Genomic DNA, 25,930 nt, shown 5'->3' with positions numbered 1-25,930 from the left:
TTTGCTTAATATGTGATGAATGAATGTCATTTAATGTTCATCTGCAGCTTGTTTTTTGGGGGAGGATTGCAATTAGATTTATTAATTTTTTTTAATGGAGGTACTGGGGATTGAACCCAGGACCTTGCACATGCTAGGCATTCACTCTACCACTGAGCTACACCCTCCCCTGCAGTTTGGTTTTTATAGGGTGTTTGTACCCAGTCGTGAATGTACCTTGGTCCCAATGTACCGTAGTCCATGTAACCTGCCCCCCTCCCCCTTTTAGTGGCTCAGGGGACTCCCAGGCCTGCCTTCTCGCAAACAAGGCTGTGATGAACTCCCTTGTGGTGAAGTCCTGGGGTACAAAGGCGGAGATACATCCTCAGCACCAACGGCCGCAACCTTTCACGGAGGAGTGGAGTGCTTCTCACCCATCTGAGTGTGGTGGCATTAAACAGCTGTCCAGACTTGTTAACATCTAGAAATTAATAGGTGTCCTGTTATCCAGAAATTTCAGGGAGTCAGATGTGATCGTAATAATTTAAGTCACAGTAGTATTTAGGAAAAGGAATGGTGGCTCGATGGGCTAGACAATTTTGTGATGCTTTTACGTGCTCTGGTATACTTGAAGGGTGACGGTACCACACGGGTGTGAGGCCTTCTTCATTCAGGCTGCAGAGCAGGTGGGTTCCTGCAAGAATTCCCCTCTAGGGCCCCCAAATAACCACCTGTCCCCAGACTGGGAACCCCTGGCCAGAGGAGATGGTACTGATGGGCAGTGTCCCGTGTGAGTCTGGACAGAAACCACAGCGGGTCCCAGAGACCCTCCAGGGCACTCCTAGGCCTCCCTGTGTGGGCATTGATTTCAGTTCTGTCAGGCAAGGCCTCCTCTCTGCTCCCTTCCTCCCAGTCCCTGTCCACCCACCCAGCGCTGGCGCTTCCTGCTCGGCTGCTGGCGTCCATCTGTTTCCTCCGCTGCCATCTGCCCGCCCTGCTGGCCCCTGGCGTGCTGCCGGGATCCTCCCTCTGACCTGCCGCCTGCCACACGCTCTCCTCCTTTGTCTCCAGTTTGGCTCAGGGTTCCCTAGCCCGCTGCTCACTCCCGGGCATTCCTCTCTGGGGTCCTTAGCAACTCCTGGCATCAGCAGCCTGGCTCAGGGCCTGGCACCGGCTACTGGTCCTCCAGCCCCGGGTCTTCCCGAGGGAGGAGCACTCGCTCTCCCCCAGCTCAGCCCCATCCCGCCCCCTCCCCACCCAGACTTCCCAGCCTCCTGCAGAGACAGCCTTTCACCTGGTTTGTGCTGTCATCAGCAGTGGCAGTGACAAGGCTCTTCCTTTGCCTGGGGCAGTCACACTTTTTTCTTTTCTTTTTTTTATTTTAGATAGGATAGATCGATTGATAAAGAGAGAAATTATCTGTAAGATGGTTTACACATTACCCACAGAAAGGATTGCAATGAAACTAAAAAGAAGAGCAGTACCATCCTCATTTTTAGAGATGGAGCAAGGCCGGTCCCTTCAGAAGGGAGTGGGAAGGGAGGGGCGGGGAGGAGGAGAAATTAAATGCCTTCAGGTACAGAGTAAACTGGACCTTCTGGGAAGCAGAGAGAGTTACTAAATACAGCATGGCCTACATAGCTTTTTACCCACTTCCACCTCTTAGATTTTCTTTGTTCCCCTAAGGAGGTAGCAGCCATGCTAATGCTGTTTATAAAGAAGTTTTTTTTTTTTGAAGTTTTTTCTCTCAAATGATAAAAGTGGTACTTAATTTATAATAGCATTGAGTTCCTGTTAGGTGACATCCTCTGCCTCGTTCAGTCCTGATAGGTAGGTTCCGCCCTTATCTGCATTTTACAGATAAGGGAACCAAAGGCACAAAGCCATGAAGAGTGAGTTTGGGGCTGGGTTTTGAGTCCAGGTCTTGAGCTCATAAAAGGACTATTTGAGGTCATTATTTTTCATTATCAGTATGCCATGGGTATTTTTCCATGCTGTTAAATTTGAAATTGATGCTGTGATAAGGACATCCGAGTCCATTACTTAGTTGTACCGTAATTTATCCATTTGGCTGCTCATTGGTGGGCAGGCGGGTAGCAGATCCGAAAGGAGGTGCTGTGAGATGTGTGGCAGCAGATGGTAAAGACATTTTCACCCTCTGCCAGAGATGAAATCAGCTGGAGTGGGGAAAACCCCTCCCTGGGGTATAGACCAGACAGCGTGTGTGGTAGTTCAGAGAGGATTTCCTGTGTTACTCACTGGGCGGCTGGAAGCCTTGAGGGTAAACTATTAGTCTTATCCTTGTGCTTAAGTCCTAAGTTCCTCCAGAGAGGAGAACTGAGGTTTGGTTGTTCACTGTATTATGTCAGGCAATTTTACATGCAGTTTCCCTGTGTTTAACCATTCGTGGCTCTATTAGTTATTTCTTTTCTCCTCCTTTTGGTTGAATGAAGGCCAGGAGGATTTGTAACTTGCCCAAGGTCCAGAAATTCCATTAAATTCTAGAGCCAGCATTTGAACTTAGGTGTGGCCAAGACCTAACCCCTTGCCACAAGGGGGTACTGTGTGGCAGACAGGCTCCCAGGCCAGCCCACTATGGCAGACACATTCTTGGGCGACCCCTAATGAGTCACAACCTTATATAACTCCAGCCTCATGAGTGTGGGTGGGATCTCTGACTGGTTCTAACCAACAGAATATAGCAAAGGTGATGGGGTGTCATTCCCATGGCTGTGATCTATGTCACAGTGAAAGGATGCTGCACATGTAATTAATGTTCCAGATCTGTCGATTCTGAGTTAAGAGGATGTTATGCCCAGGTGGGCCTGACCTAATCAGGCGATGGTCCTTAAAAGGGGTCCTGGGTTCTTCCCAAAGGGAAAGAGTCTCCTGCTGGCCCTGGAGAAGCAAACTGCCTTGCTGGGAGAGAGCCTGGCAGAGGGCCACATGGTAAGCATCTATGTCTAGAAATCAGCCCTCAGCTGACAGCCAGTCAGAAAATAGGGACCTCAGTCCTACAGCTGCAATGACACATAAGCTTGGATGAGGACCCCCAAGCCTCAGATAAAACCCCAGACTGGCCAACATCTCGGCTGCAGCCTTGTGAGACCCTGACCAGCGGGAACTGTGAGATGGTGAATGAGTGTTGTGCTAAGCCCCTTTCTTTGTGGTGATCTGTCGTGCAGCTGTAGACATCTCATACACTCGCAGAAGCCTGTGCCTCCTGCATCAGGTCTGGTGCTCATGCTCCTGTTCAGCAAGAAAAGGCGGGGTCACAGAAGTGCAGGAGTTACGGTGGCCATTTTTATAATAACAGTTAACACAGTTTTTATCTGAGCTACTGTCACATGTCACTGAATTCCTGTGGGGTAAATCTGTTGGGTTCTTGCTCTGAACATGGTGCTGAATGCTTTATATGCAAGACCTCACTCATCATGACAACATCCCTAAGAGGTGTCCCATTTCCCATCTTACAGATGAGGAAACTGCATGGGGAGTTTATTTCCATCTTGGAAATAATTCCACATCCATTCAGAGTGTTCTCATTCTCTCTAACAGCTGCGTCATGTCCCAGAGGATGGATTTACGTTATTCACTTAACCAGTCCCCTGTCGACAGGTTGTTTCCATCTTTTGTTACCTCGTAGTGGCATAGTGGATACCCTTGTACCTAGTTCTGTGTGTGCACAAGAAGGAGGATTTCCTAAAAGTAGAATTCCTGGGCCAAATGTTGCCTGCTCTTGGAGATTTTTTATTTCTGTTCTGTAACTTCAAATTCTCAAACATCACCTTGTGATCTTCTCCCAGAGGGTTTCAGGAATCTTCCACATCCATTGTCACTGAGAGACTGTTCTTAGTGTTGAGTGTTCAGGGTTCCACTGCTCTAGTCTCCCACTTAACTTTAAGATGTTAAGAACCAGAAAAGTCTAGGGAATGAGAAGACCTGGGTGACCAGTGTTTTTCTTAGAATCTCCCAACATCCATCCCATGTTATGCTGAAGTCAGCTTCCCTAAAAGCAGAGCTGGACATGGCAGTTCTTGTGCAGCTGGTTTCTTGAGTGAGGGCAGCAGTCAAGGGCAGAAGGACTGGACAGTTGGGTTTCAGAAGTTTAGCCTCCGCCTGACCTCGCAGGGAGCTCGGAAAAGTGAGGTGCATCGCAGAGATGCTCCTGTTTTGAGGCAGTGAACCTGGGCTTTTATACCGGCGTTCATTGGCTCCAGACCGGAGAGGAGAGTAGATCAACCCCTGGGGACCTCTGAGCCAGACGGCTCCAGCACACCGAGGGAGGTCATTAGCAGAAGGTTGCAGGTAGCTGGGGAGCTGGGATACGGATACACCGACCCGGTTAAAGGGAGCCCCATGGGGCAGGGCACCAGTGGAATGCCTGCTTGTGTCTCTCAGGAGCCTTTGGAATTGCTTCTCATCTGCCTGATCACTGCCGAGGCTCTGAGCTGGTGCACTCTGGGGACATGCAATCCTGACGGCAGCCTCCTTCCACCTGCAAAGCTGGTGCATCAGTGTTCTTACCTGGGCGCCCCCTGGATCTGCGATGCCAGGCAGTGGCCTGACAGATCGCACAGGACTTCTGATGTTACTTTTTGGTGTCCACTTAACAGTTTTGTTATTTTTTTCAACTCCTATTTGAAACAAGGGGAGAGGAAAACAAATCAGTGTTTACTGAATGAAAAATAAAGTCAATACGGAGCAAAATTATTCCTGTAACCTTTTAGGGAAGAATTACAAGCAGTGTCATGGTGGTATAAACAATTTGACGTTTCTTTTTTTCACTCCTTGGAAGGACCTAATGAATTCAGAGATGGGGGCCTTATCGACACGTACTGTTGTGAGTTTCACTTGGAAAAGGTAAAAGAGGCACCACTGACCCTTGTATTGATAATGTGACTTGGCTTTACAAGGGTCCCCAAGTGTCACTGCTCTAGAGCCTGTGTCCTGTGTACTGGCTGCTGCTTTGGGCAGAGGAGAAACTGCAGAGTAACACGCATCCCCTGAACCCAGAGGGTGTCTGTCGCTGACAGTAAGTCTGCTGTCACAGTTCATGGTGACATCAGTCCTGTACAGGTGGAACTCGGAGAGATTGTGGGTTCAGTTCCAGACCACCTCAACAAAGTCGGTTTCACAGTAAAGTGAGACAGATTTTTCGGTTTCCCAGGGCATATAAAAGTCATGTTTACACTACACTGTAATCTATTAAGTGTGCGATAGCATTAGGTCTAAAAAAAGTACATACCTTACTTAAAAAATACTTTATTGCTAAAAAATGCTAATCATCCTTCAGCAAGGCATAATCTTTGCTGGTGGAGGGTCTTCCCTCAAAGTTGATGGCTGCTGACAGATCAGGGTGGTGGTGGCTCGGGGCTGGGGTGGCTGTGGCAGTTTCTTAAAACACAGCAGTGAACTTTGTCACATCAGTTGACTTTTTAATTTACTATTTTTTGTTAATTTATTTATTTAGTGGGGGAGAGGTAATCAGGGTTTTTTGGGGTTTTTTTAGTGGAGGCACTGGGAATTGAACCCAGGACCTTGTGCCTGCTAAGCATGCGCTCTACCACTGAGCTATACCTCCCCCCTCAGTTGACTCTTCCTTTCACAAATTACTCTGAAGCATGCTGTGCTGTTTGACAGCATTTGACCCACAGAAGTTCTTTGAAAACTGGAGTCAGTCCTCTCAGACCCTGCCGCTGCTTTATCAATTAAGTTCACGTAATACTTTAAATCCTCTGTTGTCATTTCAACAAACTTCACAGCATCTTTACCTCCATCTCAAAAAACGGCTTTCTTTGTTTATCCATAAGAAGCAGCCCCTCATCCATCCATGTTTTCTCAGGAGATGGCAGCTGTTCAGTGCCATCTTCAGGCTCCACGTCTAATTCTGATTCACAGTCAGATGCAGAGCTCAGTGGAGGATTTAGCCCTCGTGCTCCATCTCCCAGGGTGCAGACCTGTTTCTGGCTGACAGCTGCGTAGCCACAGACATTTCCTGCAGCCTTGGGTTTCACAGTGGCCACGCAGCTGGTTCTCACCCCTGGAATGAGAGCAGAAGTGCTGTTTGTCACTTGCTGTGGGAGGCTTTTAATTAAGAGGCAAGATTTTCTTTCTTCTGTCAGCTGTATACTGAGGACTCCAAGGCCCTCTTTTTCATATTTAAATATAAGAAACAGAAATAAGCTCTAGAGACAGCCTGCTTCCCCGCTGGACCGCTCCCTGTCCTGCCTCTGAAGACCCTTCCCCAGCCATCCAGCGCCCCGAATCTAAACTGTCCCCCAACTCCACCCTGACCGCCCCATCACCCTGTCCTCTTCTGCTTTCTTCCCAGCGCTGCTTTAGCCGAAACCCCCTTGCTCACTTCTCTTTACTCGGTGGTGCTGGGTGTTCACCACCAGGACCCGAAGTGCGGAAGGGCAGTGACCTCCCTGTTGGGGTCCCCACAGGGTGCCTGGAATTTAGAAACCGCTCATGAGTTTTGTTTTTTGTTTTTGTTTTTTTGGGTTTTTTTGACTGAATGAAAGAAGATTTTCTTTGCCAAAGCCTCTGGTAACAGCATTCCTTTTGGAAAAGTCCACCTGGGTGAAGTGCTTGAGAGACCAGGCTCTTCCTCAGAAGACCCAACAATGGTCATCACTGATAGTGGCGATGCTGTGTTGGGAGTGGCCCTAAGAGCACCAGGGGGGCCGGGGCAGGAACTTCAGGCCTGTAGGCCAGAGAGAGGAGCCCACAGGGAGACCTCTGATAGAGATGTGTCTCTTTCCACTGAAAAACAAAAAGCACAGCCTGTAAGTTGAGAGCTGTGTTTTACTAAGAGGACATTTCTGAGGACTCAAGCCCGGGAGGCAGCCTCTCAGATCGCTCTGAAAGACTGTTCCACAGAGGCAGGCGAGGAGCCAAGATACATCGAAGTTTTTGCAACAAAGTCATCAAAAGATGACTGTTAATGAAAGAAAACCAGGTATCTTAAGGGATGTATCACTTTTCTGTGTATGGGAAGGTACAAAGGTCTGTGCTCATTGAAATCATTACTCTGACATGAACCTAGCTGTCTTGGGCCAGTGTCCAGTTGTCCAGGGCTTTCCCATCCTGAGTCCCTTCAGGGGACACCGTTGCGGGTGGCACTAGAGGCCAGGCTGTCTGCTTGTCTGCATCCCGAGTTCCCTCTGCTCACTGGAGGGGGGGGGTGAGAGTGGAGGCTGGTGACTTGATGGCCACAGCATCCTTTGTTTACCGATGCGGCGGATAGTGTTTTTCATTCACAGATGCCGTTCTGCACTGCGTGTGAGCACCTTTCTTTTTTATTTAGTGGAGTTGACAGGTTTCCAGTGACTTACAGTCAAAACAGCGGGTTCGGACGCCAGGGTGCCAGGGTAGAGACACTCCAAAGGAGGAGAGACGTGTCTGCCAGCATGGCGGCTGTTGGAACAGGCTAACTTAAGGCAACCCCAGCAGGCGTGGAGTAGGAGCATCCCTGTTGGACTACAGGCTGCGGGAATGGACCACCAGGCGTGGTGAGCGCACTTTCGGATTTCTGTTTCTGGCTCAAGTGGTAAACCTTGGTGCGGCCCGAGGCAGGGCCATTTGCCCCGCAGAGGCTGTGCTTCACTTCATCAGGCGTCTGTTTAGAGCCTCCCTGTGCCCGCGGCGGGGGCTGCAGCGGTGAACAAGGCACATCTGACCTTTCCCCCGTGGGCAGGAAGCCTGGGCACCGCGCAGGTGTCGTGTGTCAGCCCCCTGAGGCACCGCTGGGGAGGGGGGCACTAATGTCAACTACATGAGGGCACGAATCTCTTATTGTTTAGAATTTTTATTTTATGCCCATGGAGTTCTTTTCGACTTTACTAAAAGGAGATTTTGATATACTCTTGTGAGTGCATTAAAAGGAAAATAGGTGAAGGAAAATAACTTGGTTAAGATATTCCTAAAACGGCCCTCCTCTTCTAAATTCCTTTTTCTTTTAAGGAATCCTTTTGTAAGTCTCTGCACACTTGTCTTCTCTTCCCCTTAGGAGCGTGAACAGTGCCACATTCCCTGACTAAAAGCCCCTGGTGCTGGGCCCAGAAGCGGGCATTTGACTTCTGCTTCTGGGAATGATGCTGAACATGCCTGTTTCGCTGTCTCAGCATCTCTCAGGGCTTCAAAGAGTGCTCCTCTCCGGTCTCTGGATTTCCTTCCCTGTGCTGACACCCCTTCCCAAGGTGGTGATTTTTTTTTTAATAATTAATTATTTTAAATGGAAGTATTCATGATTTACAATGTTGTGTTAGTCTCTAGTGTACAGCAGAGTGAGCCAATTATACGTGTATATATTCTTTTCCATATTTTTTATTATAGATTACTGCAAGATACTGAATATAGTTCCCTGTGCTGTATAGTAGGACCCTTTTGTTTATTTCATACTGGAAATCATATAGGCTCAAACTCATTCTTTTTTTTTCTTCTGTGTGTGATTAGTATTTTTTTTTCAACTTATTGGAGGCAGTGGGGATTGAACCAAGACCTTGTGCATGCTAAGCATGCGTTCTACCACTGAGCTCTACCCACCCTCCACCAAACATTCTTTAAAAAAAAGAAAGAAAATCTACATTTTCTTACTCCCTCTCCACATTTTATGATTCTGATGTCCTCTTTTACATCTTCTTGTTTATTCTTTTGCTGATCATTGTAGTTACCACATTTCCAAATGTGACTGTCTTTTTTCTTTAGCTTCTTGCTTTTCTATTTGGAGAAGGCTGTTCAGTATTTCTTCTAGGATAGTTTTAGTATTGCAATTTTCTTTTGGTTTTCGCTTGTCGGAGAAATTCTCTACCTCTCCTTCTAGTCTATGTGATCACCTTGCTGGGTAGCGTCTCCTAGGTTGCAGGTTCATTCCCAAGTTTGGATGCCGGCACGGGGCAGGCAGTGGTGCCTGCTCCACAGCTGCCATCTGGTCTGGCCGGCAGCAGTTTGTAGCTATGCCTCTGGCTGGAGAGGAGTGAAAATGTGAGGGAGGAGAATCTTTGAATCAGCGAAGTGTGGTCAGCGCAAGGGTGATGACACAGGAGGAGGCAGAGGATGCTGTGAGCATAGGGAGCAGGTGTCCTCCCCAGCCTGTGGTCAGACCTTCCTGGGGTAGGAACCTCTGGGCTGAGACCTGAGTGTGGGAAGGGGAGGCAGGAGGAGCATTCTAAAGGAGGGAACAGCCTGTGCAAGGGCATAGAGTGTGAAAAAATTTTTGATCCGTTCGCAAAATAGGCTCTTTGGTAGTGGTTCAGTATGGAAGCGCTGTTGACCCAGAAATGAGTTAGTCTCAGTTCTGTTAGGTTTTGACAATTTCCCCATCACTGTCGGCTGTCTCACGGAAACTGCTGGAGGAATGAATGATGCAGTGAGTGTGGTAATTTACCTGTTTCTTTGGGGTCTCCCACTGAAGATGTTTGATAGGTGTAGCCTTTTATTTTTATTGTTGCATACTGTAATTATGCTATTACACAGATATAATTTCAGCAACATTAATATAATTGGATCCAAAAATAAATAAAAAGCAAAATTTACCCACAGGCCCACCATGCCACAAATTCTACAGATGATCCGTTTTGGTTCTTGTCTAAGTGTATATATGAAGTTTGCACTGATTACACCCATGGATTCTGTTTCCTCTCATTTTTTAATTACCAAATTTAGTATTTAGTAACATGTCTCTGCTGCTGTGAAGTCTTCATAATTGTATATAATATGTACCATCATCTAAGGGGATATTCTTTACTTAACCATTCACTTTTGAGCACGTAGGTCGCTTCTGAGCTTTAAGCTACTATAAACGATGTTATAGTGAACATTTGCAGGAGTTTGCAAATGATAGCCCACTGTCCAAATCCAGCCTGCCACCTGGTTTTGTAAATAAAGTTTGATTGGAACATAGCAAAACCCATTCATTTCTGTGTTGCATAGGGCTCTTTCTACACTGCAGTGTCAGAGTTGAGTAGTTGTGATAGAGATTGTGTCATTCAGACCCTAATAAATTTACTATATGATCCTTTACCAAAATAATTTGCCAACCCCTTACTCCAGTTTGTAAGAGAGCTTTCTTCTTTTTTAAAATATATATATTTTTATTGAAGTATAATCAGTTTACAATGTTGTGTCAATTTCTGGTGTCCAGCACAATGCTTCAGTCATATAGGAACATACATATATTCGTTTTCAGATTCTTTTTCACCATAAATTACTACCAGATATTGAATATAGTTCCCTGTGCTATACAGTATAAACTTGTTTATTTTTTATATATTAGTATCTGCAAATCTCAAACTCCCAACTTATCCCTTCCCTCCACCTTCCCCTCCGGTAACCATAGGTTTGTTTTCTGTGTCTGTGAGTCTGTTTCTGTTTTGTAAATAAGTTCGTTTGTCTTTTTCTTTTTAAGATTCCACGTATGAGTGATATCATATGGTATTTTTCTTTCTCTTCCTGGCTTACTTAACTTAGAATGACACTCTCCAGGTCCATCCATGTTGCTACAAGTGTCATCATTTTATTCTTTTTATGGCTGAGTAGTATTCCATTGTATAAATATACTGCAACTTCTTTATCCAGTCATCTGTTGATGGAGATTTAGGTTGTTTCCAAGTCTTGGCTATTGTATATAGTGCTGCTATGAATCTTGGTTCAGTTTTCATTCATTTTTTTTAATAGACTTTATTTTTTTAGAGCAGTTTCAGGTTTACAGCAGAATTGAGCAGAAAATAGAGTTCCCACATCGCCCTCCCCACCCACACATATATACTTCCCTACCCTCAACTTCCCTCATCAGTGTGACGTATTTGGTACAATCGGTGAACCAACATGGGCACATTATTATCAACCAAAGTCCATAGTTTACATCAGGGTTCACTCTTGATGTTGTACATTCTGTGGGCTTTGACAAATGCATAATGACACGTAGCCACCACTATAGCATCACACAGAATAATTTCATTGCCCTGAAAATCCCTTGTGCTCCATCTATTCCTCCCTCCCTCCCTCCCTCCCTCTCCCCAAACCCCTGGATACCACGATCTTTTTATTGTTTCTGTAGCTGTGCCTTTTCCAGAATGTCTTTTGGTTGGAATCGTACAGTTTGTAGCCTTTTCAGACTGGCTTCTTTCATTTAGTAATGTGTCTTTTAAGTTTCTTCTATGCCTTTCATGGCTTGATAGATTTTTTTTCTTTTACTGCACATATATTTTTAAATTTACATATATGCACTGTTCATTGTTTCTAAGAACATTTATAGCTTTAGCTTTTTAAACTTACATAGTTATCAAAGGAATAAAGCCAGCCACAAAATAAGAACTAACTCAAAAAGATACATACATTCTGCTATTAACAGCAACATTATTTATAATTGCCAAGATACGGAAGCATCCTAAGTGCACATCAGTAGTTGAGTATACACACACACACACACACACACACACACACACACACACATATGTGAATACAGCTCACCCACAAAAAAGAAGGATGTTTTGCCATTTGCGGCCCTTCATTCACTTTTTTTTTTCACTTCAAAAACCATAATTTTATAACTAGCAGAGACATTTCCATTACATCAAAAACAACAAAATACCTAGAAATAAACTTAGCCAAGAAGGTTACCTATACTCTGAAAACCAAAATGACACAAAGAAGTGGAAAGATTTCTTGTGCTCTTGGATTGGAAGAATCAACACTATCAAAATGGCCACACTACCCAAAGCAATCGACAGATCCAATGCAACTCCCATCAAAATACTCGTGACATTCCTCACAGAACTAGGACAAACAATTCCACAATTTATAAGGAACCAAAAAAGACCCCAAACAGCCAAAGCAATCTTTTATAGGTCTCTTTTTTTTTCTCTCTCTCTCTTTCTTTTTTTTGTTCTCTTTTCTTATGATTTGATGACTAGAGAAGGTCCTTTAACATTTGTTGCAAAGCTGGTTTGGTGGTGCTAAAATCTTTTAGCTTTTGTTTATCTGTGAAGCTTTTGATTTCTCTATCAAGCCTGAAGGAGAGCCTTGCTGGATAGAGTATCTTGGTTGTAAGTTTTCTCCTTTCATCACTTTAAATATATTGTGCCACTCCCTTCTGGCCTGTAGAGTTTCTGCTGAAAAATCAGCTGGAAACCTTATGGGAGTTCCCTTGTATGTTACTTGCTGCTTTTCTCTTGATAATTTTAATATTTTCTCCTTATCCTTAATTGTTGTCAATTTGATGACTGTGCCTTGGTATGTTCCTCTTTGGGTTGATTCTGTGTGGAACTCTGCACTTCCAGGATTTTGGTGACTGTTTCCTTTCCCAAGATGGGGAAGTTTTCAATGATTATCTCTCCAAAAATTTTCTCAGGTCCTTTCTCTCTCTTCTCTTTCTGGGACCCCTATAATGTGAATATTAGAGCACTTCATGTTGTTCCAGAGTTCTCTTAAACTATCCTCATTCCTTTTTATTCTTTTTCCTTTTTTCTGTTCTGAAATAATAATTTCCACCAGTCTGTCTTCTAGCTCACTGATCCGTTCTTCTGCCTTGTTTAGTCTATTCTTGGTTCCTTCTAGTGTGTTACTCATTTCAGTGATTTTATTCTTCAACTCTGTTTGGGTATTCTTTATATTTTCCAGCTCTTTACTAAAAACTTCACTCTGCATCTATACTTCTCTTGAGTTCTCTGAGCATCTTCACCATCATTACTTTAAACTCTTTCTCAGATAAATTGCCTGTCTCCTCATCACTTATTTCTTCTTCTGAGATTTCATCTTGTGCCTTGTCCTGGGAGATACTCCTTTGCTGCCTCATATCGTCTATCATTCTCTGTTTGTGGATTCCTCCCACAGGCTTTGGGATTATTGTTTTCTTATTTCTAGTATCTGCCCCTGGTGGGTGAGGCTGGACTAGGGGTTTATGCAGGTTTCCTGGCAGGAGGAGCTGATGCCTGCCCACTGCTGGGCGGAGCCTGGTCCTGGACCTCTGGTGGGTAGGGCTGTGTCTAGAGGCCTTTGTGGCTCAGGAAGTCTGCTGATGGGTGGGGCTGTGCTCCCACCCTGTGTGTTGTTTGGCCTGAGGCTTCCCTACAGGCTGTTGGGTGGGGCCAGGTCTTGGTGCTAATGATCCAGTCAAGATGTCAGCCTCCAGGAAAGCTCATGTAGATTAACACTCCCAGAATGTCCGCCACCAGCTTTTATGTCCCCTGAGTGAGCTGCAGCTGTCCCCTACATCCCCAGGAGACCCTCCAAAACCAGCAGGCAGGTCTGGCCCAGGTTCCTTTGAAATCACTGCCTCTGCCCTTGGACCTGGTGCGCTCGAGTTTCCGTGTACGCCTCCCAAGAGAATGGAATCTCCGTTTCCCCCAGTCTGGGGAGGCTCCCAGAGCCAAGCCCCCCTGGCCTTCAAAACCAGATGTCCTGGGGTCTCCTCCTCCTCCCAATGCCGGGACCTGGGCTGGGGAGCCTGACGTGGGGCTTGGAGCTGTCACTCCTGTGGGAGGCCTCTGCGACTTAACAAATTTTCAGCTTGTGGGTGGCCCACCCGGGGGGTGTGGGACCCGATTATATCACGAGCACGCCCCTCCTACTGTCCTGCTGTGCTTCCCTCTTTGTTTCCAGTTGCAGAAGATCTTTTTTGCTAGGTTCCAGTCTTTTTCGATGGTGGTTTAGCATTCAGTTGTGGTTTTGTTGTAGTCGCAAGGAGAGGGGAGCTCGTGGTCCTGCCGCTCTGCCATCTTGACCGGAACTCTGTTCCCAGTTTTCATTCTTAACTTGACATTGACTTGGACAGTTTTGCACCTTCTTTGTCGCTCCTCACGGTGACCCTTGAACACTGCGCTTGTAGCTCCTGTTTGGTGCAGATCTCTGCTCTTCCCTTCATCTTTGACGATTCTTAGAAAGGCTCCTTTTCTTACCTTCTTACTTTAGGAAGAGGTTAAGTACAAACTACTGAGGGAGTGAATGTTCACACCGCACCGACCATCTGCCCTGAACAGACACCCACTTTAAGTGGGTGATTTCTGTTCCTCAGGGCCAAGGGGAAAGGTGAAGAAAACCCAAGGCCCCACAGTGCGGGAAGGGTCCTCTCCACTGGGAGGAGGAGGGAGGCTGATGAAGTGGTGGCTTCTGTTTCGCGTCTGATTCACGTGCAGAAAGACTCCCTCCAGAAATTCAGTTAAGGAAGAGGAAATGGTGAGCCAAGAATGTTCTGAAAAGGGGCCTGCAGGTTGCTTACCATAATAGATTGTTCCCTGGACCCCATGAGGGTTTTATTTTGCATCTAACACATGTACAACATAACCATAAACAAAACAAAAAGACAGCCTGTGGACTGGGAGAAGATATTTGCAAACGATGTGACCAACAGGGGCTTGATGTCCAAAATATTCAAACAGCTCGTACAACTTAATATCAAACAAACAAACAACCCAATCAAAAAATGGGCAGTAGACCTAAATAGACATTCCTCCAAAGAAGACATACAGACGGCCAACAGACACGGAAAAGATGCTCAACATCACTAACTATTAGAGAAAAGCAAGTCAAAATTACAATGAGGCATCAACTCACATTGGTCAAAATGGCCATCATTTAAAAGTCTACAAATAATAAACGCTGGAGAGGTTCTGGAGAAAAGGAAACCCTCCAACACTGTTGATGAGAGTGTAAATGGGTGCAGCCACGATGGAGAACAGTGTGGCGATTCCTTAAAAAACTGAGAGGAGACTTACCCTGTGATCCAGCAGTCCCACTCCTGGGCACGTATCTGGAAAAAATGAAAAATCTAATTAGAAAAGACACATGCGCCCCAATATTCATAGCAGCACTATTTATAATAGCCAAGACATGAGAGCAACCTAAGTGTCCACTGACAAATGACTGGATAAATAACATGTGGTGTACATACACGATGGAATATTACTCAGCCATAGCAAAGAATGAAATGCCATTTGCAGCAACATGAATGGAACTAGAGATCATACCAAGTGAAGTAAGTCAGAGAAAGACAAACATATGATATCACTTATTTGTGGAATCTAAGAAAATGATACAGGTGAACTTATTAACAAAACAGAAACAAACTCACAGACATAGAAAACAATCCTATAGTTGCCAAGGGGAGAGGGATAAATTAGAAGTTTAGGATTAACAAATACACACTAATATATATAAAAAAGATAAATAACAGGGACCTACTGTCCAGCACAGGGAACTATATTCTATGTCTTGTAATAACATAATGGAAAAGAATCTGAAAAAAATGTGTATATGGGTGTCTGTGTGTGTATAAAACTGAATCTAGTGATCAGCACTGTATACCTGAAATTAAAACAATATTGTAAATCAACTATACTTCAATTAAAAAAAACAGGTAAGCAAGTAATACATACCAGGCACTAGCTTATTGCTTCTGGGACATTAACTGAGATGAGGGAACTCTCAAAGGGGGTGTTTGTCATCTCCACTTTCAGATGGGAACACTGGGAAGATAAGTAGCTTTTCCAGGTTGCATGGCTAGTGAGAAGCAGTGAGATCTTGTGTAAGCCACCTAAACTCTCTGAGCCTCCGTGTCCTCGTCTGTGAGATGGGGATGCTGATGGGACCTGGTCCCGAGGTTGCTGTGCAGATGGGTCCTGTGTGAAACTCTTGAGTTCTGAGTGGGTGGTGGGTATTGCTCTGTTACCTCCTTTCAGTGTCTTAGATCAGGAATCAACTGGATCTGTTCTTAATATTCATAAGAGTCGTATTTTCTGCAAGGTCTTCATCCTCTTTCCCTTGGCATGTCCCCCCTTGTTTCTGTGCGTCTGTGCTGGTCCTGTTGACAGGATGCCGACTGGCCCAGGTCAGTGTCTGCACGCGGGGAGAGCGGCCCTCATTCAGGGTGCTGCGGAGGGTTTATTTCGTGTGGCTCCCAGGTGGAGGGCACGCGGTCTGAGCCAGGCCCGTGTTCTGGAAGACAGACCGTGGGGTGGGCTCTTGGCTCTGCTGCCCACTGGCTGAGGGAGCCTGGCTGAATCTCTGCGTCTCAGGTTTCTCTCCTGTGACGTAGGAGGACGCTTTTCAAGATCACTGTTGTTCTGGGCCTTATACGTGTGCAAGGACGCCCAGGGCTCAGAGAAGCCTGGGCACTGGGGTAGCACTGGGGCAGACGCACTGCGTGCCCGGGGCGGTGCCTTTCCTGCGTCCGCAGCTTTCGGGGAAGGTTTTTCTGTTCGAGAAATTCCAGGGCAGAATGTGAGAAAACCCTGTGGAAAAGCTACAGTGAGGTTTTTACAAAGGGTAGTGAGGGCTGGGGCCTCAGTTTCACCACACTTCACAGCCCTCCTCCACGATCTGACAGTATCATCAGACCATCTCACTGCAGGTTTTTTGGGGTTTTTTTTGTTTTTGTTTTTGTTTTTTCAGTTTCTTGGTTTTGTTGTTTTTTTTTTTAAGTTTTTAATTTCTTTCTTTTTTTGGTAACAGCTTTGCTTGTTTTGGAGGGGGTAATTAGGTTTATTTATGTATTTATTTAATGGAGATACTAGAGATTGAACCTAGGACCTCGTGCATGCTAAGCAAATGCTCTACCGCTGAGCTCTCCCCTCCAGCAGCTTTGTTGAGCTATATAATTCACATACCATACAGTTCATCCATTTAAAGTGCACAGTTCAATGATTTTTATTTTAGTGTATTCACAGAATATGTGCCACCATCACCACAACCAGTTTTTAAGAACTTTTAGGACACTTCTGTGCTTTTTGACAAGTGCATAGAGTGACCCTGTGACACAAAACAGGCCATCATCCCCTGAATTCCCCTCTCCCTCTCCCCACTTTGTAACCCCTTTGCTTTTCCATATAAATTTTAGAATCAGTTTGTCACTGTCTACCCAGAAAAGTCTGCTGGAATTTAATTGGGATTGTGTTGAGTCTGTAAATCAGTGTAGGGGGAACCGATGTGTTAACAGTGTTGCATCTTCCAGTCCATCGACACCTTAACTTCTCTCCTTTTGCTTAGGTCTTTGATTTCTTCCATTGGTATTTTGTAGTTTTCTGTAGATTCTTTTGGGATTTTCTACAGAAGTAATCACGTTATCTGCAAATAAAGACATTTTCTTTCTTCCTTTTCAATCTATGTGCCTTTTATTTCTTTTTCTTGTCGCACCCTCCGGAAGTTTGCAGCATAAAGAGTATGAGAGAAGACGTCCTTCTTTTTCCTTATCTTTGGGGGGAACATGCAGCCTCTCACCACAAAGGATGCTGTTCACTGTAGGTTATTCTGTAGGTGCTTGTTACCAGGTTAGGGAATTCCCCCACTATCCTAGTTTGCTAAAAGTTTCTATCACGTATGGATATTGAATTTCGTCAGATGCTTTTTCTGCATCAGTCAATCGGAATATTTTGATTTTCTTCTTTGGTCTGTTAATACGGTGCATACGCTGCTTTTCAGATGTTGAACCAGCCATGCATTCCTGGGAAAAACTTCCGTTAGTTTTTGAGCATGTGTGTTTTTTCTATAATGGTGGATTCAGTATGCCAGTATTCTGTTGAGGGTTTTGATAGCCTGGAAACAGTTTTTCTAGAAAGTCGTTAATGAGCCAGCCCACGTTCGAGCCTTCCCTCCGAGACATTCACAGACTAACAGCCGAGGGCGGGCGCTCCTGAATCCTTGTCTCTTTCCTCTTCCTGTGCTTGCTGCTCTTTCTGGCTTTACCTGTGTCTCACTTCTGCCCCCACGGTAGAAAAGCAGGACGTTGGGAAACTCAGTGCAGAAACAGGACGTGGGAAGAGGCATTTGAATCCAGCAGCTGGATTCAAGTTGCTTTGCCTCCACCTTACTTGAGGGCGCCTTACGGAGGTCCTGCTGAGGGCACAGCCCCGGGGAACGGTGTATTTGTGCTGCATTTAGCTGAGTGGTCCGGGTCCCTGTTAGCAGGTGCACGAGAGGAGGCTTTGTTTCGGATGAACTTTTTGTTCACGTGCTTGCACGTCTGTCGCCTCCCTTCTCCCTCCAGAGACACCTAGACCAGGGCAGAGGCGGGGCTTCTCTGTGAGGACTCAAAGACCCTCTGTCTCACCACCCGGTGACTTTTGCAACAGCCAGGAGGCCCTGGGGTGACCCTGCAGGCCGGCGAGGGGAGCGGCCAGGTTCCAGCCCTACTAGGTTATTTTTCACAAGTGAATGCCAAGGGGGTGGAGGACTTTCTGAAGGACAGTCTTTGTTTTCTCCTGGCACGCAGTTGACTGGAAGGTGAGAGAGCACAGGAGAATGAGGAAGGGGCTGCCTTTGGAAGTGGCGCCGCTGAACCTGGGGGCGCAGGTCACAGTAGCTGTAGCCAGGGAGGGAAGAGACAGGCAGGTGTCCCCCTGAGATGTCCCTGCAGCCTGGCCCGGGTGGGGCGCACATCCCCAGGAGGCAGTTCCTCAGGAGGGGTCCTCTTGGGGTGGGGGGAATCACTCCTTAGACCTGGCTCCAACAGTAGCTGGTGGCCTGCAGGACGGTGAGGCCTGACACTGTCTTTCAGCAGTGGCTTTGTGAGGGCAAGCGTTTGGACATACGGACCTGCTAGCTTACTTTGAGCGTGTTGTGAGCGGTCTGAGGAATCTGAGGCCGCCTCCTGGCCGAACTAGCAGGGGGATTTTCCTCTTGACCCCCCAGGCCCTCCAGGTCCCTGCCACCTTCTGCCCCCCTCCCACCCGCCTCGCCACCCGAGCCTCTGGCTGGAGCCCTGACTCTGCTCTCCATCACTTGCAAGGACGGACTCCCAGCTGCCTCTCCCCCATCTCCAGTCCACCTGCCGCTCGGTGCGTGCTCCAGACCTGCCTGTGCGTCCTCCCTGCTCAGCGGCCTTCATGGGCTCCCCATTGCCCACTGTTCCATCTCCGTCCTCAGCCTGCCATGTGCGGGGCCCCAGCCCTCCCTGCCCCATCCACGCACGGAGGGTTTGCCTGCAGTGGAACAAGTCACTGGTCCCCAGACACACCCTGTGCTTTTCCACCCGTGCCCACCTGCAGGTTCCCTCTGCCAGACTCTTCTTCCTCCCTTCTCTGCGTTCATGCCCCCCTCCTGTGAGTCCACAAAGGAGCACACCTGCTCTGCACAGAGGACGCGCCTGGCCTCCCCCCTCCTCCAGCTCCCTTCCTCACAGACAGTCCCTCCCTGGTGGTGTTCATCCCCTGTTGTCTTTTAAGGTCCCTGCGTCTGGGTCTGAAGCTCCTTCCCCTTTGGGACAGGGCCTGGGCCTAAGCTGTCCCAATGTTGTGCTGCGCTTAGAAGAACCACCATTTAAGTGCTACTCTGCGCGAAGAGCTTCTCAAACCTCATCCCGGGTTACTCTTCCCAGCACGCCTCTGCGGGAAGCTTGGGTACCTCCTGTTTGTTGAACATGTACTAGAGCACTACCAGCTGTCTCTGTTTTGCCCAAATCAGCTCATTTAGTCCTCGTATCTACTCTGTGGGGTAGGTTTTATTATTATCCCCATTTTAAAGATGAGGAAATGTAGGCCCAGGGAGGTTAACTGGCCCATTAGTAACTGTGTTTGTTGAGTGACTATTTGGCCGTGTTTTGACGCTCCTTTCAGCCTCATTCATTTTTTTTTATTCAAAGAGAAATTTTTTTCTTTTATTATTGAGTTATAGTCAGTTTACAGTGTTGTGTCAATTTCTGGTGTACAGCACAATTTTTCAGTCATACATGAATATACATATATTCGTTTTCATATTTTTTCACCATGAGCTACTACAAGATCTTGAATATATTTCCCTGTGCTGTACAGTATAAAACTTGTTCATCTATTTTATATATACCTGTCAGTATCTGCAGATCTTGAACTCCCAGTCTGTCCCTTCCCACCCCCTCCCCCCTGGCAACAAGTTTGTATTCTATGTCTGTTTCTGTTTTATATTTTATTTCTTTTTTTTTTTTTTTTTATATTCCACATAAGAGTGATATCATATGGTATTTTTCTTTCTCTTCCTGGCTTACTTAGAATGACATTCTCCAGGGACATCTATGTTGATGCAAATGGCATTATGTTGTCATTTTTTATCAGCCTCACTCATTCCTATTGGAGGCCAGCCTCTGGCCCTCCTCCACTCCTCCCTGGGTACTACGTGACGATTTTGCATCCTTAACAACTGTGGTTTGCCATCAGTGACACACGCTTATCAGTCCTTCAGTGGCTCTTGTGTACTTGTTTTGTCAGTGTTTTTTTATCCCGGACTAATTTCTTTCTCCTCGGGCTGGCTGGCATTGGTTTGGCCTTGTGCTGCCTGGGTTTTTCATCAAGACATTCCACACCCACATTCTCAAATTCAGCACGCTTTTCTGGCACGTGTCCAGGGCTGGATGCCTGCCCCACAGCCTCTTCAAATATTTACTTCCCCAGGCTCTGGCTAAAGTACTGAGCGGCATAACTCTTCCTCCTGCGTCAAGGTTTCCTTAGGATTGTCTTTGGCAAAGTGGAAACCAGCGTAGCCTTGTGTCCCTAAGCAGGGCTGAGAGCGTGGTTTGTCCTCAATAAAGAATCGCTGGATACATAACTTTATCCTTCTTTCCACTTTAAAAACTAGGGTTGCCTGACTGGGAAACTGGGGACATTGTGAAAACAGATGCATCAGTTAGCTTTTGCCACATGACAAACAGTCATAAAATCTTGGTGGCATAAACAGTGAGTGTTTATTGCTCACGACTGCGGTCAGCGGGGGTTGGCTCTGCTAATCATGAACTAGGCTGGGCTTCCGTGTCTGGAGGTCGGCTTCTCATCGGATCCGGGCTGGGTTCAGCACTGTCCACATTCTGTCGTCCCCTGGGACCAGCAGCCCGGCAGCCTGAGTTGCGGAGAGGGATGGGAGGGGTGTGTCGTCACAAAGCACGCATCGGCGGTACACACTCACCAGACCCGGCACCTGCTTGTGTCAGGACTGACTTTAAAGAAAATCAGCATTAGGAGGTGGGTATAGCTCAGTGGTAGAGTGCATGCTTAGTGTGCGCACAAGGTCCTGGGTTCAGTCCCCGTACCTCCTTTAAAAATAATAACACAAAAATAAAGAAAATCAACAGGTAGGTATATTCAGTACGAGCGTCTTCTTTTCAAAAGGAATCTTACCAGGAAGCATTAATCAGTGGTCCTCACCAGCTGAGCTGCTCAGGGTAGGGCCGCAAGGATACCTCCCCATTTCCCCTCTTAGATGCCGTGGCTTCTGGGAAGCCCAGGCCCAGAGCTTGCCGAAGCAGCCTCTGACTGTCCCTGGCGGTTTTCATGTTTCTCAGTCGAGCCCGGAGCCTCCAGGCCCAGCAGTTTTTGCCCTGTCAGAGCCTCTGTCGCAGACGATCTGAGAGGAGCGTCCTCTCTGTGGATGTGCTGAGGGACAGAGGCGGGGATTTAGCAAGCCATTCTCAACCACCCACCCCTGCGGCTTCGTTATGTAACAGAGTTCTCAGAGGCGACAGCTGCCTTTCAGCCGAGCTGAGCCTGCCCCAAGGGCCTCTTCTGAGGGGACGTGGCAAAGCCAGAGTCCCAGGTGCGGGACGCAGATGCGATGGCTTTCACCTGGCCCTGCCACTGCCCTCTGAATGCATCTCAGCTTCCCTTTGCAAAGAATCAAAACATGAAACCCAGAACAGTTCATATGCAACTTTCATAACAGACCAAGCGGGACCTCTTTGTTTGTTTATGTGTCTGTTCCAACCACAGTGGTTGCATAGCAAATCGCCCCACGACTTAATGGCGGAAAGCAGCCTCTACTGGGGCTCACAAAACTGGGGCTCAGGAGTTTGGCCAGGACGCGGTGAAGAGGGCTTGTCTTTGCTCCAGGATGACTGGGCCGCAGCTGGGAAACTCTGAATGCTGGAGCCGGAATAAGCTAAAGGCTGACTTTGTCACAAGTCGCAGTTGATGCTGGCGAGTGACCGACAATCAGCTGGGGCTTTGGCTAGACACCTCCCCGTGGCCCCCGTGGCCTCCCTGGGTGATCTGTGGTGGGAGAGTCCCAGGGGTGAGCATCTGTAGACAGGGGGCCGGAGGGAAGTTGTGTCGGGGTCCTGACCCTGCCGTGGGGGTCTGTGGTGTCACTCCCATCATGTCCTAGGCGGCTGCCAAGCCCACCCAGTTCAAGGGCAGGGGAGATGCGTTCTCCTTGCTGAGAAACAGCAAGGTTCTGGAAGAACACTTGAGACTGGCGGTGTTGCTGTGGCCATGTTTGGGAGACGTGGTGCACCATCGGGGTGTCCGACGTTCTTTTTACCCTCACTACTGAGGCCGAGGGGAGCAGAGCACCTGGCTGCGGGAAGTTTAAGCCTCCTGTGCCATCCGGTCCCACCCCATCTCCTCCCCCAGATCACGGAGTCCTCAGGGAAAGCTTTACAGCCCTACAGTTAGGGGTGGGGTGGGCGGGGGGGGGGGGAATATATATATATACACATACATATGTATATATACACACACATATATATACATATATATAGCAGGAAGCAGCATACTGTGGTTAATAACCACATTCTGGAACCAGATGGAAAGACTGAATCCTGCTTCTGCACATACAGCTCTCCCGTGTCTCAGCTTCCTCATCTGTAGAAGGGGGGCAGTGGTACACTTACCTCCCTGGGTGGTTGTACTAATGTGACAGCCCTGTGCCTGGCAAGTGGGCCGTGCCCAGTGAACATTAGCCATGTGTGGAAATAATGATCAGCGGCATTATTTGAGTACTTTGTAAGAAGCTCATCACCCCAGCCAGGGCTGGAGACCTGCCCTGCTCCTACCAGTCCTGGAGAAGAGTCCTTGGCAGTTGCCCTCTTTTATTGTTACTTTATATGAGTAACAGGGAACCTCTGAGAAACACTGGCTCCTACTCCCAGTCAGACCCTGGTGTCACACAGGGGTCTTATCTGATTTTGTCCTATTTTCTAGGTCTTAGAACATAGATTGAATGCTTTTTTTAAAAAAATGATTCTATGTTTCCCCCCTTTCAAAATGAATATGCTGTGTTTCCTCAATTCTAAGAGCCTACTGACTGTAAGACCCACCACTGATTTTATAACCTGAGGAGTGGGGGTTGGGGACAGTAATGTGTAAATTACATTCCAGTCTCAACAACATTAAAATGTGTGTCGCGGGGAGTGCAGGTTAGATTGAAGGAAACACATTATGTTCATTAGAACCTAGAAATACAGAAAAACACATATGGGGAAGTTAGAACCTCTTGCAGTTAGGCTGAGTGTGTAATTTAGCAGGACACCTTTGAGAACGAGGGGGTCATCAGTTGGCCAGCCGGCCCGGAGCGTAAACTGGGATTATCTGACGAGCTAGAACCTCCCCTCCCCTAACTTCAACCCTCAGTGCAGACGAGCACTAACATGGCAACAAGGTGGAAACTTGGCTTCCATGTTTCCTCAGCTTGCACGTGGGTATATTTCCACACGGCGAATCTTTCTTGAGACCTTTTTTATCTTTATTATCCTGTGCTGACCGTCTTTCTGTGTGGTGGAAGCAAGATTGCTTAGAGCTTCAGGCACCGGCGGTGCCCCGTTCAGACACCAGCGCTCGCCTGCGCCAGACACTCCCCGAGGCTCGGTGCCAATACCTGCCCTGGTGGCTTCCGCGAACCTAGAACCTAATCGAACATAGAACCTAATCGCTGGGTCTGGCTGTGGTCGGAATGTGAACTGCTGTACTTTGGTTTATTGAAAGGAACCAAAAACCATTCTCTGCTCTTGGACGAAGCCCCAGGGCATCAGCCTGCCTGACTTGCTTATTAAATGGAACTGTTGCTTTTATAGTTTTTACAATAAAAGTAATAGTTTCTTTAAAAAAATTTTTTGGGGGGGGTAATTAATTAGGTTTGTTTATTTTTTGTATTTTTATTGAAGTATAGTCAGTTTACAATGTGCCAATTTCTGGGGTACAGCATAATGCTTCAGTCATACATGAACATACATATATTCATTTTCATATTCTTTTTTGCCATGAGTTACAAGATATTGAATATAGGGTTCCCTGTGCAGTACAGTATGTACTTGTTGTTTACCTATTTTATATATAGTAGTATCTACAAATCCCAAAGTCCCAATTTATCCCTTCCCAGCCCTCTCCCTCACTGGTAACCGTAAGTTTCTTTTCTATGTCCATGAGACTGTCTCTGTTCTGTAAATAAATTTTTTTTTTTAAGATTCCACATATGAGTGATATCATACAGTGTTTTTCTTTCTCTTTCTGGCTATTTATTTATTTTTAATGGAGGTACTGGGGATTGAACCCCAGACCTCGTGCATGCTAGGCACGCACTCTACCACTAAGTTATACCCTCCCCACCAAAAATAACACTTTCTTAATATCCACTTGTGCTTGCAAACCTCAGTTCATTTTCTCCTCCCCTCTCTCCTCTTTGTGGCTATTTGTTATTCCTCTGAGGTTATTAGGTGTTAGATTTTTAACGTTTTCATTATGGAAATTTTCAAACGTATACAAAAGTAAAGAGAACAGCACAGGGGACCCTTGCATACCCCTCACCCAGCTACAGCCATCACCCATTCATGCCCAGTCCTCCTTGAAATACATCCTCACCCCCTTAGACTCCCCGTATTATTTTTATTTTATTGAAGTATAGTCGATTTACAGTGTTGTTAATTTCTGGTGTACAGAAGTAGTGATTCAGTTATACATGCATACTCTCATATTTTTTTCAATTATAGGCCAGTACAAGATGTTGAATATAGTCTCTTGTGCTGTACAATAGGGCCTTGTGTATCTATTTTATATATACATCCCCATATGAAAATAAACAGCTTCTGTTGAGATATAGTGCACATACCATAAAAGCTACTAGTTTTAATAACAACTCAGTAAGCTGACAGAGTTGTGCAGCCATCGGTGTAATCCAAATTTTGGACGTGTCCATCACCCCCAGAAGACCTCTCGTGCCCAGGTACACCCACATTATTGTGAAGCAGCTCCCATCCCATGTTTTAACTCATCCACAGATATTTCAGGGTTGCCAGGCGCTACCTGCCTGTCGTGGTGGCATCTGCTAAGATACCCTCCACCCCCCGCCCACGTCCACCCCCAGTGCAAACGCCGGCGCTCAGTGCTGCGGCCTGCAACACGGGAGCCAAGGGCTGAGGGGCAGTGACTGCAGAGAAGAGGCCATTTTCACAGCGGTGCTGCGGAGAGTCCAGCTTTGCACACGTTACTAAAGGCCTCCTCTGTGCTGGGCACGGGGGATGCAGCAGGGAATTCGTCAGGGGCCCTGCCGGGTGCTCACAGGTAAACTGTGCACAGTTAGGGACCCACCAGGAGGCAGCAGCCTCGGCTGGGCTGTGCGCTGAACAGCCAGCTTGTCTCGAACCACAGCATCGCTCTGGCCCGATCTGTGCGTGTGTTTGACACAGCTTTCCTGATGCCCCTTGCCTCTGGGGTTGAAGCCCACACTTGTTTCAGGTGCACAGGAGAAATGTTGAAGGGACTGGTCTCCTCCCGCGTGTGGAAGGTAGGACCCGGCCGTGGTGATGCTCTACCCACCTGTCTGTCCCGTCTGAGCTTGCGTGGGCCTGGCCCTGCTCAGTGCCAGGAACACGGGGCCAGGAACACGGGGGGCTTCAGGAATGGGCCGTAAAACTGCATTCATTCATTCACTCGTTCATTTATTCAGCAAATCCCTGTGTGGAACCCCTGTACCATTCAGGGTTCTGGGCATGGGGGAAACAACAGCGAGCAAAACAGATCGGAGCCCCCATCATCGCAGGGGGTTGCGTTCGGGGGTGATGGACGATAACCAACACACAGGTGAAATACAGAGCTTGCTGGGTGATGAGAAAGGCTCTGAAGCAGAATAAGGGGCGGGGGGAGGTGACTACGGATGATGAAATACTTATCTTTTTAAAAGCAGGGTGTAAAGTTATGTACAGAGTGTAATCCAGTCTTTGAAAAGGAAAAGTAATTCGTAAGTGCTCAAAACATCCGTATGTGGAAAGAAATGCCCCCCAAAT

At 46.9% G+C, this 25,930-nt stretch overlaps 1 protein-coding gene across 4 annotated transcripts in view; it reads left to right on the top strand.

The window, feature by feature from the left end:
* CMTM7 (CKLF like MARVEL transmembrane domain containing 7) overlaps positions 1-25,930 on the top strand; it is a 44,706-nt gene that overhangs the window by 6,000 nt on the left and 12,776 nt on the right. The window contains exon 2 of one of the 4 annotated variants that reach the window (XM_064496806.1): positions 7,994-8,183. The exons of the other annotated variants lie outside the window; for them this stretch is intronic. Within the exon in view, the coding sequence (XP_064352876.1) occupies positions 8,076-8,183 (108 nt within the window). The 5' untranslated portion in view covers positions 7,994-8,075. The remainder of the gene's footprint in view (positions 1-7,993; positions 8,184-25,930) is intronic. 4 annotated transcript variants of the gene reach the window in all.

The sequence above is a fragment of the Camelus dromedarius genome, chromosome 17 (genome assembly GCF_036321535.1).
Source record: "Camelus dromedarius isolate mCamDro1 chromosome 17, mCamDro1.pat, whole genome shotgun sequence".
NCBI lineage: Eukaryota > Metazoa > Chordata > Mammalia > Artiodactyla > Camelidae > Camelus > Camelus dromedarius.
The sequence above is the reverse complement of the archived record's forward strand: the minus strand, read 5'-3'. Positions and strand labels throughout refer to the sequence as shown.